Source organism: Lissotriton helveticus, chromosome 2_1, assembly GCF_964261635.1.
Source record: "Lissotriton helveticus chromosome 2_1, aLisHel1.1, whole genome shotgun sequence".
In the NCBI taxonomy this organism is placed as follows: domain Eukaryota; kingdom Metazoa; phylum Chordata; class Amphibia; order Caudata; family Salamandridae; genus Lissotriton; species Lissotriton helveticus.
The window spans coordinates 1,514,047,437-1,514,061,656 of record NC_136059.1 but is presented as its reverse complement, the minus strand read 5'-3'; the positions used below and the strand labels follow the sequence as shown (position 1 = coordinate 1,514,061,656).

At 44.8% G+C, this 14,220-nt stretch overlaps 1 protein-coding gene across 1 annotated transcript in view; it reads right to left on the bottom strand.

Annotated features, from left to right (window-relative positions):
• LOC144820278 (uncharacterized) overlaps positions 1-14,220 on the bottom strand; it is a 988,894-nt gene that overhangs the window by 152,325 nt on the left and 822,349 nt on the right. Inside the window, exon 32 of the mRNA XM_078677866.1 lies at positions 13,868-14,107. Coding sequence (XP_078533992.1) covers positions 13,868-14,107 — 240 coding nt within the window. The remainder of the gene's footprint in view (positions 1-13,867; positions 14,108-14,220) is intronic.

Genomic DNA, 14,220 nt, shown 5'->3' with positions numbered 1-14,220 from the left:
TCTTTCTGGAATCTGGTTCACAACGGAAGTACAGAGAGAAGGACCACTATTGATCCCAATATTGATGAACAATCCTGGTACCTATATTTTAAAGAATTGTATTCTGGTGTGTCCTCCCCCATGAATGATAGCAATGCATCCCAATATTGTTTTAATTTAGAATGGATACAGGAAATACCAAAAAACAAGAATTTCAGAAGGGTCAAAGGAGATATATTTAAAGACCTATCATCCCATCTCCAACATCAATCACTTAAATACCAAGGAGGATGAGAGGTCTAGAGTGGGTGGTGACACAAGAAAACTGTGAGACAGGTGGATAGTAGAGTAGCAGTTGGCCGAGATATTCCCATCAAACCACCCTAACTTGGCGGAGTCTCATCATATGGGATATTTGTAGAAACACCCGACTCTACCGCCCAAACCATCAGCTGATGGTGCGGGAGTGGATGAAGATATTACACTCATGCCAAACTGTTGCTCTTAGAATGGTGATGGAAGTGTGCGTGCAGTGCTATGGTGAAAAAATTAAAATTAGCGACTCAGACAGAAACAGAATTATTAAAGAAAGTCTGAGTGTTAATGTTAAAAACACGCCAGGTAGTTGGAACTAATGACTACACTGTGGCGCTGTGCAGGTGGTCAACATGTTTCAGCCTAGAGGACGTCTCGTCAGGCTTTCGTCAGGACCAAGAGGTAGAGCTACTGCCACTAAAAGTGATTTACAACAAAGTGAAGTGAAACATAAATGGAAATGCGATTAGCTACCATGAACTTGGAGCCCCAATGTCCATATGTAGGAAGAAATGTTCTTTCACAATCCTGAAATATAAACAAGATTATGTGCATTACGGATATATACCACAAGCTCATAGAGAAGAAGTGCACCACACCGTTGAATATATCTCCTTTGACCCTTCTTAAATTCTTGTTTTTTGGTTATAGAGCAACTAGGTTGCGGGTCGTTACAGTGGTGTGATCTAAATCTATTTCACACTTGTTTGCTCTTCCTACTTATTGCTGTGACTTGTTGGATTGACCATGGCCGACTTCATGGGGCTGGCTTTTGATGATGTAGTGATGAATTCCATCTTAGAAAACAACCCGAGTTTGCTGAACTCCCTACCTGATATAACGGTCGCCAAAAAGGACTGGGTAACGCTACTAAACCTAAAGAAAAATCACTCCCGTATTTCCATACACGGGATAATTATGGCAGAGTATCTCCGTGGTAAATTTTCTCCGACAGGCTTGATTGTGACTAACACCCCACGCCCTTTCTTGACAAGCAAAGATTTCTTGCGTGATTGGTCACTCATCGCGTGGCGATGTACGCGAGACTGGCTGATCTTGATAATAAACACGGCTAAAAAAAACAGCTGACAGCATTCTCATTGAAATACAATTGCTTGAGGGGCAGATCAGGACTACACTCACGTCCCCTATTTTTAAAAAACAACTAGATGAGACTAACAAGGTCAGTAAAGACTATAATGACAACATCCTCTTCTCAAAACTTGAGAAATGTAAGAAAGATCTTGCACGATTCTCAATGACCAAAACCTTTCCATACACCAGTGATGACTGGGTAGCCCCTGACTTTAACAACAAAGGGAGGAGGTATGGTTCTAATTACTCCTCCTCAGCATCAGATCCTGATTCTGACTCTGATAACACAGGGGCGGGAACTACACAATTCAAGAGAGGGGCACAACTAAGAGGTTCCAATAGAAGGAGAAGCAACAGAGGGTTCTATCAGAATCAAGCACAGTGGTGGCCACCCAACCCATGGGGTTTCCAACCACCTTTCACTCATCCTATGCCCACTTTTCCATCGCATCCCCAATTCTATCAAGACCAGTCTTTTTTAGGACAGGGACGTGGTCGCAACTACGGGAGAAGGAGAGGACAACAACAGGTCAATTGGGAGACAGACCAAACCTTCCCCCAAACCAGGAGTCGCAGAGCGGCCCAGGCAGCGCAAGTAACACCGACGACATCAGGAACGTAATAGTTAACCTGAGTTCGAGAGACCTTTCACCAGATGAAGTATCTGTACTAGAAAAGGGTTTAGGCTTCGTCCCCACCAACAAGGGAGATGCCTTTGAGACACGTTGTGAACTTGCAAAGTTTTTCAGAAAAGTGCGTCTGCACTTCTTCTTTAACAAAGATGGAACTGATACAACTGAGCGACTGGAACGACCGACCAATACAGGTCTACGCCCTAAGTCTGTTTTCACACCTTTGGGACATCAGGTTCCTTCCAAGGTTTCTACATTTGAACAGGCTGTGACTCATGATGTCATGGCTCTGTTTAATAGTGAACACCGTTGTTTTCATAACTTGTCTAAAAATGAGAAGATTGCCATGGCCCGCCTTGCAGCCGATCAGACTATCATCATTAAGCCGGCAGACAAAGGCGGAGCAATCGTCATTTTAGATATAACCTCTTATCAACAAGAGTGCTTAAGGCAACTCAACAGTGATTCATACCTACGCGTTGCTGTGGATCCTACTCCTCGCCTACTTACTGAAATCAAAATCATGGTGGAGGAAGCAAGTTCAGAAGGGTGGATAACACCACATGAGGCCAAATTTCTAGTAACAGATAAGCCAGTGATGCCTGCTTTTTACTGTCTGCCTAAGATTCATAAACCTACACGGCCCCCACCTGGCCGCCCTATTATCTCCGGCATAGGCTCTCTGTGGGAGCCTCTGTCCACCTTCGTGGACTTTTTCTTACGACCCCTTGTGAAAGAGATGCCCACCTACCTGCAGGACACGGCCGATGTTCTAAGACTACTGCCAGAGGTGAGGTACGACATTGACACTGACCTGCTGGTCAGTTTTGATGTCGAGTCCCTCTATACTTGTATTCCACAGGCAGAGACCCTTGAAGCCATCAGATCTCTCCTTGAGATACGTGATCTACAAAGCATCACTCCAGTTAGTTTTATCATGGAGTGTGCCAGGATAGCTATGATGGAAAACCACTTCAAATTTGAGGACCAGATCTACCTTCAGACCTCTGGCACCTCTATGGGCAGCATTTTTGCCCCAAGCCTCGCCAACCTGTATGTGCACCTTTTTGAGCAGAACATCGTGCTCAACCACAGTAACCCGTTTTTCCACCAGGTGTTGCTGTGGAAACGGTATATAGATGACATTCTTGTGGTGTGGCGAGGTACGGTTTTAGAAGTGGAATCCTTCCATGATTGGTTGAATCACCAGAACCAATACCTTAGGTTCACCATAGAGTGGAGTAAACAGCAATTGCCCTTTCTGGACATCCTTATTTTCCCACAAGAGGGCTACTTAGGATGTGAACTCTACAAAAAACCAATGGCAAAAAACTCACTCCTGTCCTACACCAGTCACCATCCGCGCGCCTTGCGGGACAATCTCCCTGTGGGACAGTTCCTCAGGGTCCGCAGGAACTGCTCATCAAGAGCGGCGTTTGACAAACATGCTCGGATTTTATCTAGAAATTTAGAGGATCGGCAGTACCCACACCATCTGGTACGTAGGGCGTGGAAGCGTGCCTCTAATAACAGGGACGCTCTACTGGAAACAAGAACTACTAAAGAACCTCTGGATAGACTAACATTTGTTAGCACTTTCAGTGTCCTGTCAAACCAAATACAGAAAACTGTGCAGAAACACTGGGGCATTCTGAACACAGCTGAAATCACTATAACTCCACCACTGTTTTCTTTCAAAAGAGCTCGGAGCATAAGGGACAGCTTGGTACATACTAGACCAGGAGTGAAAAAACTTGAACTCCATAATACACTCTGGAATACTCAGCCAGTACGTGGCCATTTCCCATGTGGTTCCTGTAGTGCCTGTCCACAGACCTATAAAACACACCAGGTTGATATAGGCACTGGCAAACCCTGGATACTCCGCAAGCACACGAATTGCAATACAGAAGGTGTTATATATTTGATCACTTGTCCGTGTTCCCTACAGTACATTGGACACACTACTAGAAAAATGAAAGTACGTATAAGTGAACATAAGAGTACAATTCGATGCCACAAGCAATCGACCTGCCTCACTAATCACTTTTTGGAAAAGAAACAGAGTGGAAGACCTGAAGTGGGTGATCTTAGAACATCCATATATTCCACCCCACATCAGTGACAAATCAAAGTTTCGGTTTGTGAAAGAGCAGAAATGGGTGTTCAAGCTCCGAAGTGACAGCAGAGGGTTGAACTATTCCATTCCTTGGATCTCTATCTAAGCTATATATGTGCCCTTATCCACTGTATAGATACACATAAGGGATCTAATATGATACACTCCACCATTAAGTAGGACTCTCCATTTGTTAACAAATTGGCATAGGAGCATCTGTATGTTTTTTGGATCATTCTGTCCATCATACATTGACTAGCCTGTGGCGGTTACACATTTAGCAATGTTTTTTCCAGCCCGTTTTTATCTAGCCTTTCATTGCCTTTCGTACACACGATTAGCTTAAGGCAGATATTCATTCAGGAGCCTTTGCCTAAAATGTATCTTATTTGTAGTCCTCAAGCACACTTTGGGTATTGGTAACGTTTTCGTTTTTTAAAAACATGATGATCGCGCTTACCAAATATCACAAGATGACTGACAGTACGTTAAATGACGATTGTGCATACAGCGCTTTTTCACACACATGATTCCGCTGCCTTTTAGCACTCATCTTGACAGAACGCGCTTCAATACACAAAGCGCATGCTCGCATGATCAGTTCTTACTATAGACTGCGCATGCGCGCATGGCTAGTGAGCCCTCCACCGCCGGGACAACGGCGCATGACTTCCAAAATACCAATGCAGTGTGTCTATGACGCGCAAGCGCGCTCGGAGTGTAGACGCTGATTCATTGGACATAATCTCCTAACATGCAATTACTAGCGCAAATGAGCGACTTAATTACTGATTGACGCCAGTATTTAAGGGAGGGGCCCTGTTCCGGTCGGTACCTCCACTTCCTATCGGATGCCAGAGAGGTACCGACGGACAGGTAAGGCCAGCCTCCTTGTTAAGCGGGTGCATAGTCAGATTACATTGGATATGTTTATTTCCTAGTTCCCTGCTGACATCTGGCAGCACTTTACTGACTTCTGGTAGTCTCTACTTGTCTTAAACTTTCGTTTTTTTTGACTAGAGCTTATCATTATTAATGTCCAGCTTCCTTGAAGTTGTTCTATGGTCTCTGTAAACCAAGTCTGCAGCCAATAGGTTTTGGATAACAGTTGTTGTTACTAGCAGTAGAAAGCATATAATTCTTATGGACACTTTGCTTTCTTATGTACTTTAGAGCGGGGCCTCATATTCCCGAGTGGTTGCCGGGTGAGGTGAGGTCCACTTCCTCGCAGAGCGTGGTGAGTATTTACAGACATGAGAAATATGTTCTGTGAATGAGTAAGTAGACTTTAGTGTTAAACGGGATACCTCTTGACCCCGTTTATGGTGTGGTGCACTTCTTCTCTATGAGCTTGTGGTATATATCCGTAATGCACATAATCTTGTTTATATTTCAGGATTGTGAAAGAACATTTCTTCCTACATATGGACATTGGGGCTCCAAGTTCATGGTAGCTAATCGCATTTCCATTTATGTTTCACTTCACTTTGTTGTAAATCACTTTTAGTGGCAGTAGCTCTACCTCTTGGTCCTGACGAAAGCCTGACGAGACGTCCTCTAGGCTGAAACATGTGGACCACCTGCACAGCGCCACAGTGTAGTCATTAGTTCCAACTACCTGGCGTGTTTTTAACATTAACACTCAGACTTTCTTTAATAATTCTGTTTCTGTCTGAGTCGCTAATTTTAATTTTTTCACCATAGCACTGCACGCACACTTCCATCACCATTCTAAGAGCAACAGTTTGGCATGAGTGTAATATCTTCATCCACTCCCGCACCATCAGCTGATGGTTTGGGCGGTAGAGTCGGGTGTTTCTACAAATATCCCATATGATGAGACTCCGCCAAGTTAGGGTGGTTTGATGGGAATATCTCGGCCAACTGCTACTCTACTATCCACCTGCCTCACAGTTTTCTTGTGTCACCACCCACTCTAGACCTCTCCTCCTCCTTGGTATTTAAGTACAGGAAATACCTCCATTTACAATTGGCGAGGTATCATCAGCACTAGCAAAGCTGCAGCCAAATAAGGCCCCCGGTTTGGACAGGATCCCAGGGGATTTGTTCAAAAACGAACAGACAATATGGGCACCATATTTATTACTGCTTTTTAACGAGATACTCTATGGCCTTCCAGCATAGCCGACATGGGCAGGGGCGGAGATTGTCCCCATCTTTAAAAAAGGGTCACCGATGGAGCCTGTGAATTACAGACCAATCAGTCTTATTGATGTCACACAGAAAATCCATGGAAGGAAATTACTGGGCAGATTACAAGAGTGGATCGAAGACCGAGACATACTAACCCCACTACAAGCAGGTTTTAGATGTAAAACTTCTACTACAGATCAATTGTTTAGACTCCAGTTAATTTACTGGAAGCATGTAGTCTTGGAAGGGGGGAGTTTGTACCTTACAATTGTGGATCTGAAGTCGGCGTTCGATATGGTGGATCGCGACCAGATGTGGAACATCCTGCTGGACATGGGAGCTCCACCATATCTTTGTCAGCAACTTAAACGCCTTCGTGAAAATACATATGCCAGGGTAAGATACAGTAAGAATAGTCTATTAACAGCGCCCTTCCCCGTTGGAAAGGGGGTCAGGCAAGGCTGTGTACTAGCCCGACACTCTTTCCTTTATTTTTAAATGGTCTAATAGATGATCTGCTTGCTGTTAAGGACCTGGACACCCAGATAATATCATCAAAATTCCCCGTGTTAATGTTCGCGGACGACACCCTGCTCCTCTCCAAGTCATCAATGGGGATGCAGAGGGTGTTGAATGAGTTTGCCCAGTTCTGTAAGAAGCGAAAATTGGTAGTTAATATCAATAAAACAAAATATATGGTCTTTAATGCCAATACCACTAACTGCCCACATCCTCTGATGGATGATAGACCATTAGAGCAAGTTAAATTATTTGATTATCTGGGTTTGTCATTAAACGAGAAGATGGGATGGGGCCCCCAAATTGAGAAGGCCAATTTGAAATTAACCCAGGCTATAGGGGGCCTAATGAAAGTCCACAAGTCTTGTGCGGCAAAGACTATAAGCCCGTTGCTTGAGATCTATAAAGGCCAAGCTAGGTCAGCCGCTATATATGGGGCAGAGCTGTGGGGACATTGTTTCCCCAAAGCCTTACAACTTACGGAAAATATGCTTATTAGAAATATTTTAATTTACCAGTAAGTACGCCCCTGTTACCATTAAGAATGGATTTGGGTATTCTCCCAATAGAGGACTTAACTTCGGCAAGACCGCTGTTATATTGGCGGCGGGTGTGGAGTACACCCAAGTTGAGACACTACAGGGTTGAATTGAAAGCGGTACTGTCAATACTGGGGGCTGCAGGCCGCATACCCTGGCTGTCATTTGTCAGTGACTCCTTTCGCGTTATGGGTAGGGAGGACCTATGGACTACCCCTGAGAAATCATGCCCAGCTATTTCCAAAAGTCAACTAGCTAAGGCTGTGAAAGCCTACAAACTCACTAGCTTAATCCATGGAGCAGCAACAACTAGTCTAACGTATGGGTTTTTTGATTTTAAGTAGCTATCAATTCGAATTGGTCTTAGATCAGGTCCAGCCGCCCCTAGCAAGGAAGCTGTATCTACAACTCAGATAAGGGAAACTCCCGCTCAATGCAGTACCTGATAAGTGGGCTGGGGGTAAAAAGTCCTTATGCCAAGGATGCATGGTTGAGGAGGAAACAGTGACCCATGCAATGTTATTCTACCCAACGTATAAGTTGACTAGGGCAAAATGGATCATTCAACTGTGCAGAAATATGGGCATTAGAAATCAGAGACTTTTTAAGGATCCTGAAATCTGATACTGCACTAGCACATGCTGTGATGTGCTCAACATTTCTTTTCGCTATGTGGCTTAAACGTATGTTTTTGCTAAAGGAAGTTATCTAGTCACAAGTGATTTTTCCCTTTGACACAATTTTTACCTTAATGAATTTGGATGCCTTTTTCTCTCTTTATATTGTTTGCTAATTTTAAAATGTTTTCATGGTCTTAACTTAAATTATGTTTTATACTAATTTTTAACTATCATAATAGATTCCCTTGTAGTTCTATTTCGACCCCTGTGAAAAACTGTTTGAGCCAATAATGTAATGAAACTGCAATCTTTTATGCTGCAATTGATTATGTTTTAAGGGATTGTTCAAACTTATTCGTGCTTTTATGACTGAAATAGCCGCAATAAAGTTTAATGATGATGATTTCAGACTTAAAATAAAAGTTTACTTTTTCAAGCTATTTCATTGACTTGCAAAAACATTTACTTAGCCACCAGGAAATACGCACATATCCCTATATTATATACCCAAACCTGAATAGGTAAAGGAAGTATACACTTAGGCAAACCGATTGGAGAAAATCTAATTATTTGGACAGAACAATCCCTTGCATGGTGATGGACATGCATTCCTGCCCTGAGGGCCCCATCTGCATTGATGTCTGGATTCCTGGTTTTGATTTTTGTGTCATGGGAGAACAGGGATAATGCGTGTGCACCATGACACAGACCTGTGTTGGATTGCTGTACTTTTAGGTTAGAGACAGGCCAAAGTGCTACCTTCATTGTGGTGAAATGCAATTGCCTTTGCTAGGAGTTAAACCAACTTGAGCACAATGGTGGCAGCATACCTTGTAGTGATCATTAGGACTGAAAAGGACTTTTTCCTGCGTCACCGGAATGAAGCCTACGGGCTCATACATCTAAAGTTATGCTGCTCTGTGCTTAACTCACTGTTGGTCTACAGAGAGCTAGTATGGAGAGCTGGGCAGTGCATGTGTTATACATGTGGTGTGTGTGTTCCTGTGCATGGTACAATACATGGTAGATTTTGGGTTCTGTTCTGGGAGACCCAGGGCTAACTGGAAAACAGGAGGTGGCAGAGAAACCCCACACCCGACATATTTGTGGTTTGCTGCATTCTTGTGAGCTGGTTGCAACACCCTGGATGAAGTGAGAACCAGGCTCCTTGGTACACTTCCAAAGGTGCTCTTTGAATCAGAGAAGTCACTGTGAATGGACCTGGGAACTGCTCAGGAAGGAGACTGGGTTGATAAGAGAATAAAAGATGAGGGCTGAGGCGCTGCTGCAACCTTTTGTACACATCAATGTGGCTTAATTCCTGGTGTGAACGCTAGTCACTTCCTTGGCCTGTGTTGTGGGCTTTCAGATTGGACTCACTCCTGCTGTGACAGGCTGCTTTCTGGAGGCAAAGGAGAGCGTTTAAAGGGAAGCAGACCCCCAAGAAACTTCAAAGACTCAGACTAAATCACATTTGGTGACTTGAAAGGGACTATAAGAAGGGGAACAAGAGGCCCCCAAATTTGTCAACTGTCATGCAGCCAGTCTGGCTGTGCGAGACAAAGCCCTGCCAGACTTTTGACTGACCAAGACTGGGGGCCAAGGCCTGTTACTCTGCCAGCTGGGTTAGGGTACATCACCCAGGGAATCCAAGACCACCTGCCTGTGGAGCACCCATGCCAGTCTGCTTGCCAAGACTAGTAAGCTCTGTGTGGAGGGAGTGAGGTCCAGTGGGGGATCCTTACAATTGTATCCCTGTAGCGAGGTGTGAGGAGACGGCAGCTGCACCAATAGAGTCACTGACCGCGAGCATGGTAAAGTAAACTGCCACCAAATGCCAGAGGAGGGCCGCTGTGAGGTGAGGTGCTACTTGCTGATTGAGCCATAGCCCAAGTTGCAAATGGGGGCCACCCTGAAGACTGCTGACCCTTATCTGAGTGAAGACTGATTCAGTATGCCCGGGGAGGGGGGTGGGCACCAGGACAGGGGAAGGAGCGTGGTCCGGTCAATACAGTGATGAGAAGGAGATTGCCGTAGTGACCAGAGAAGGGCCATACCCCCCAACTGAGAACCAGTACCAGGACATCAAAGCCCTCCGCCCCTAACTGTGGCAAGCATCCCGGGAATCTTATCAGCAGTAGAGTAGCATCATGGAGCCCCCCCCCCACCCCCCCACCCCTGGCTGCTGCCTCTGCTGGACCTCGTGTAAGGACCAAGAGGACACCCGGCTGCTACCCCTCCTAGGTGGCATGTGAAGATCTTACCAGAAACCGCTGCTGCTGCTTCAGTGCATGCAAAGGGCGCACACTCAGACTCTGGTTGTTCAAATCCTGCTGGTGCAGGTAAGACTGGTTTATGGGCCAGACTTCCCTGGGGGGCTCGCCTGCCACATGGTACTATGGTGCCGGAACACTGACTTGAATAAAGAGTCGGAGTGGGACTCCTGAGAGTGACTATTAGTGGAATTTAACCTGTAAGACACCTATAGTAAATCAGGAGTTACCTCTACCACTAGCAAGAGTGGAGTGGGAGTCAGGAACCCGCCTACAGAACACAAGAGCCCTGACCTCACTGGACTGTGTGTAATGTCAATGCTATATTTTATTTTGTACGTATATAAATACTCCTTTTTCATAAAAGCAAGTATTTGACTGGACAGTCACTTATTGCTATTATGGAATGTATATAGGGGAAACCACTTTTACAACTCTGGCATTACAATGTAATGCCTTTACTATGGATCCATTACCAAGCAATGGCTTTACCACACATTACCTTTACACCACATTCCTTTATATCAGAAGGCAAGTATAAATAAGGCATGTGTGTGGCTGCATATATATGTATACACATATATATACACACATACAAGTATTTACTGAAAAAACAAATTAAAGTAACCTTAGAGTTAGGTGAATTTGTCAGTTAGCACCTTAGTGTTTTGCACTAAAAAACGCATCAATTCTGGTTGGCAGAGCTAACTAACTTGCGCCCCGCCATGCACTGCTTATGATCTCACATTAGACATCACTCATGACATGTTCTGTGATATCACTGAGGACATCTCAAATTAAATCATTGATGACTTCATGGATTAAATCATCCACACTTATTAAATGGGTATAGCATTAGAGCCCTGAATAGAAGTACAAAATAGCTCAGAAGAATATGAGGCATTATTAATGTCAGCACAGAAAACTCAGCGCAGTCCCCCTTCTCTTTAATAAAAGGGAAAGGACTTGGGGGATGGGGTCTCCAGGGCCCGGCCCTATAGCCAACCCCCACCACACATGGTAGAAGGCAGTGCCTAGCATGGGTTTGACATGTGGAAGTTGGCTCCCATGCCAGGCCCTGGGGCCAACCCCACTGCCTTGCATGACCGAAGGCCCTGCGAAGTGTGGGGATTAGCTGCCATCACAGAGGTTGGCCTCCTTCACAGAGGTTGGCTGCATGTGGGCTATTGGCTACAGGGCCTAGGGGGTTTCATTTACACATGGTAAAATGTTAATTTACATTTAAAAAAACCTCGAAATTCAAACAAAATAACATCCTAGTTCGATGTGATGAAAAGTTTTGTTTTTTTTAACATTCGAAATGGACTGAAAAAAACAAAGGTTACGGTAACATAGTTGGGTGAATATGTTCGACATTAACTTTTTAAATAAATACAAATAATTCATCAGTTATGGTTAGCAAAGTGAACTATAACTTGAGCCAATGCAATGCACTGCTTATGACCTCATTACTTTACTCTTGATGTGTTCTTTGACATCATTTATGACATTGATGACATCTTAAATGCCATCTTAAATGCCATCATTGATGACATCACTACTTCACACTGTGAGCTTAGACAATGAGATTGTGCTCTTGGTCTGCTTAAATAACTAGGTTAATAACTAATGCATGTGAAAGAACAGTGTGGCATAAACCATACATGCAGAGTACGATGATATTTATTAACATGTTCCCTGGATCCTTCACTTTGTGAATCATAGCTCCCTCCACACATTCAACAGTAAAAAGCAATATATGTATATGTAATGTTACTTCAACCTTTATTATACAAGCCACTGTGAAGTTATTGTTAGGACCTAGCTACCATAGGATGAAGGTTTGAAGGAACCTTCCTGCTGCTAGGGCCTGTGGCCAAACCCCAAGCAGGACACTAACAGGGCACAACCTTTGGCGTGTGCAGCATAAGACTGGCCTTCGGGCCCCCATCTCCCGGGACAAAACCTACATATTAAGGGGCTGGGGCATGCCAACCCTTCCCCAATCAATAATTGGTCCCAGAAACCACCATCCCAGGGGCCATTTCCTATAAAATGGGGAGGGGGCACGCAATACCCTCGCCCAGTGACCCCATCCCCATGGGCCAAAATTTAAGGGGTGGGGGCATTGCAGCCCCCTCCCTGAGCCTCAATAGGCCCCAGGGCCTCCATCTCCCCCCAAAGTCATTCTCCAATAAAAAAGGGGATGGGCAGTGTGCCCCCCCCCCCAAGCCTCATTAGGTCTGGTGGACCAACATCCACCAGGGCCCCATGTATTTTAAAAGGGACAGGGGCCCCATGGCCCCCACCCCAAGCCTCTTTCCGCCCAAGGGACCTCATCCACCAGGCCCTTTTTTTATTGAAATGGAAAAGGGGCCCTATGGCCCCTGTTATGAATCTCAGGGCCTCAAGTATGTTAAAAGGGAGGGGGTTCATGTGCCCCCCTCTAAGCCTCAATAGGCCCCAAGGACCCATTCTCCAGGGCCAATTTATTATTTGAGGAGCGGGTGGAGCAGCCTCCCTGCCCAAGACTATTCTGGGCCTGGAGACACCATCCCACAGGACGTGTGTTTAATAAAGGTGTGTACCCACCCAGGACACCCCACCGCACACAATGTAGTCCACAAGGAAAAGGCCCAGGGTCCACATGGCCCTAGCTGGAACCCTGCATGAGCCTGCATTACTCCCACCAACAGGGAGCAGCTATTTATGCTTCTCTCTCTGGGTGGGAGCAATATTTTAATGGGTTTCCCTGCCTGTCCCTGGGAGCAGACTTTGCGTTTGTTCACATTTGGCAGGATTGGGGTGGGGGGCATGGTATCCATTTCATGCCCACTTACATTACTTTCTTTTAAAACTTCAGGATAGGGAGATTAAGTCTCAGAGTCCTGTAATGGCTGCCAGCAAAATTTTTCTGATGTTGACAACCAATAAAAACACTCGCTTCTACGGGAGCGAATTGGCCCAACTGAGAAAAGCTCCCTGAGCCAATCAGAATACTCAATTTTTTAAATTGACGCTCCTGCAAGAATCGCAAGCCTCACGTGGACCCAACCATCCAGATATACAAATATTTGTGACCATTAATTTCTAAAAACCACTGAACGGATTTACACCAAATCACAAAAAGACTCGGAGCCATCTTGCTAAATTTGACGCAATTCAGTTCAGCAATTTTTTCTATAGCCTTGTCTAAATTAGACTATGGAAAATGCATGGGCATTTAGCGCTTTGGGACACATTTTCTCTAGGCCCTTGCTCGATGGATCGCCCCAAAACATTCAATGTACAAACTAGTCAAAAGGTAGCACCTTTTCGAAAGTTTAGTGGAGATTCATCAAACGGGGCCAAAGTTACCATCAACGCAAAAAACACTTTTCCTATAGAAGAGCTGACCTAACAAACTACCCAGTGGTGACCTTCCATAGAGTGTGTGATAGATATATCGTAAACTAGAGCCACCATGGGCATTTATACTTTGTTGTTATTGACTTTTTTTTCCACCTGCCAGCCAGGTAGTAGGGGTAGGATCTAGAAATTCCCTCAGCACAGTCTCTCCCACTATCCCCAAAACCTATTTGAGATACAAAATTGGAAAACAATGCCACTGATTGATACTCACAGTTGGTCTCATCCGACCTGTCCAAACAGTCTGCCCAGCCATCACAGACTTGCCCTTGCGAAATGCACCTCAGCCCATCTTTGCACGGACGAGATCCTTCAATGCACTTTATATCTTCTGTACAGCCCACACCATCTTCTGCTGTATGATAACCAATAGAGCACGTGCAAACCCGCCCCTCTGGGTTTGGCAGGCAGAGCTGTCTGCATTCACCATTATTTTCAGAGCATCCATTCGTACCTAGGATACAGAAAGCACGAACAATAGGATCAATTTCAGTATCTGAACTGGCTTTTTCTGTTCTCTGTACATTATCACTGCACTACAACAACAGGTACAGGTATGTACAATTC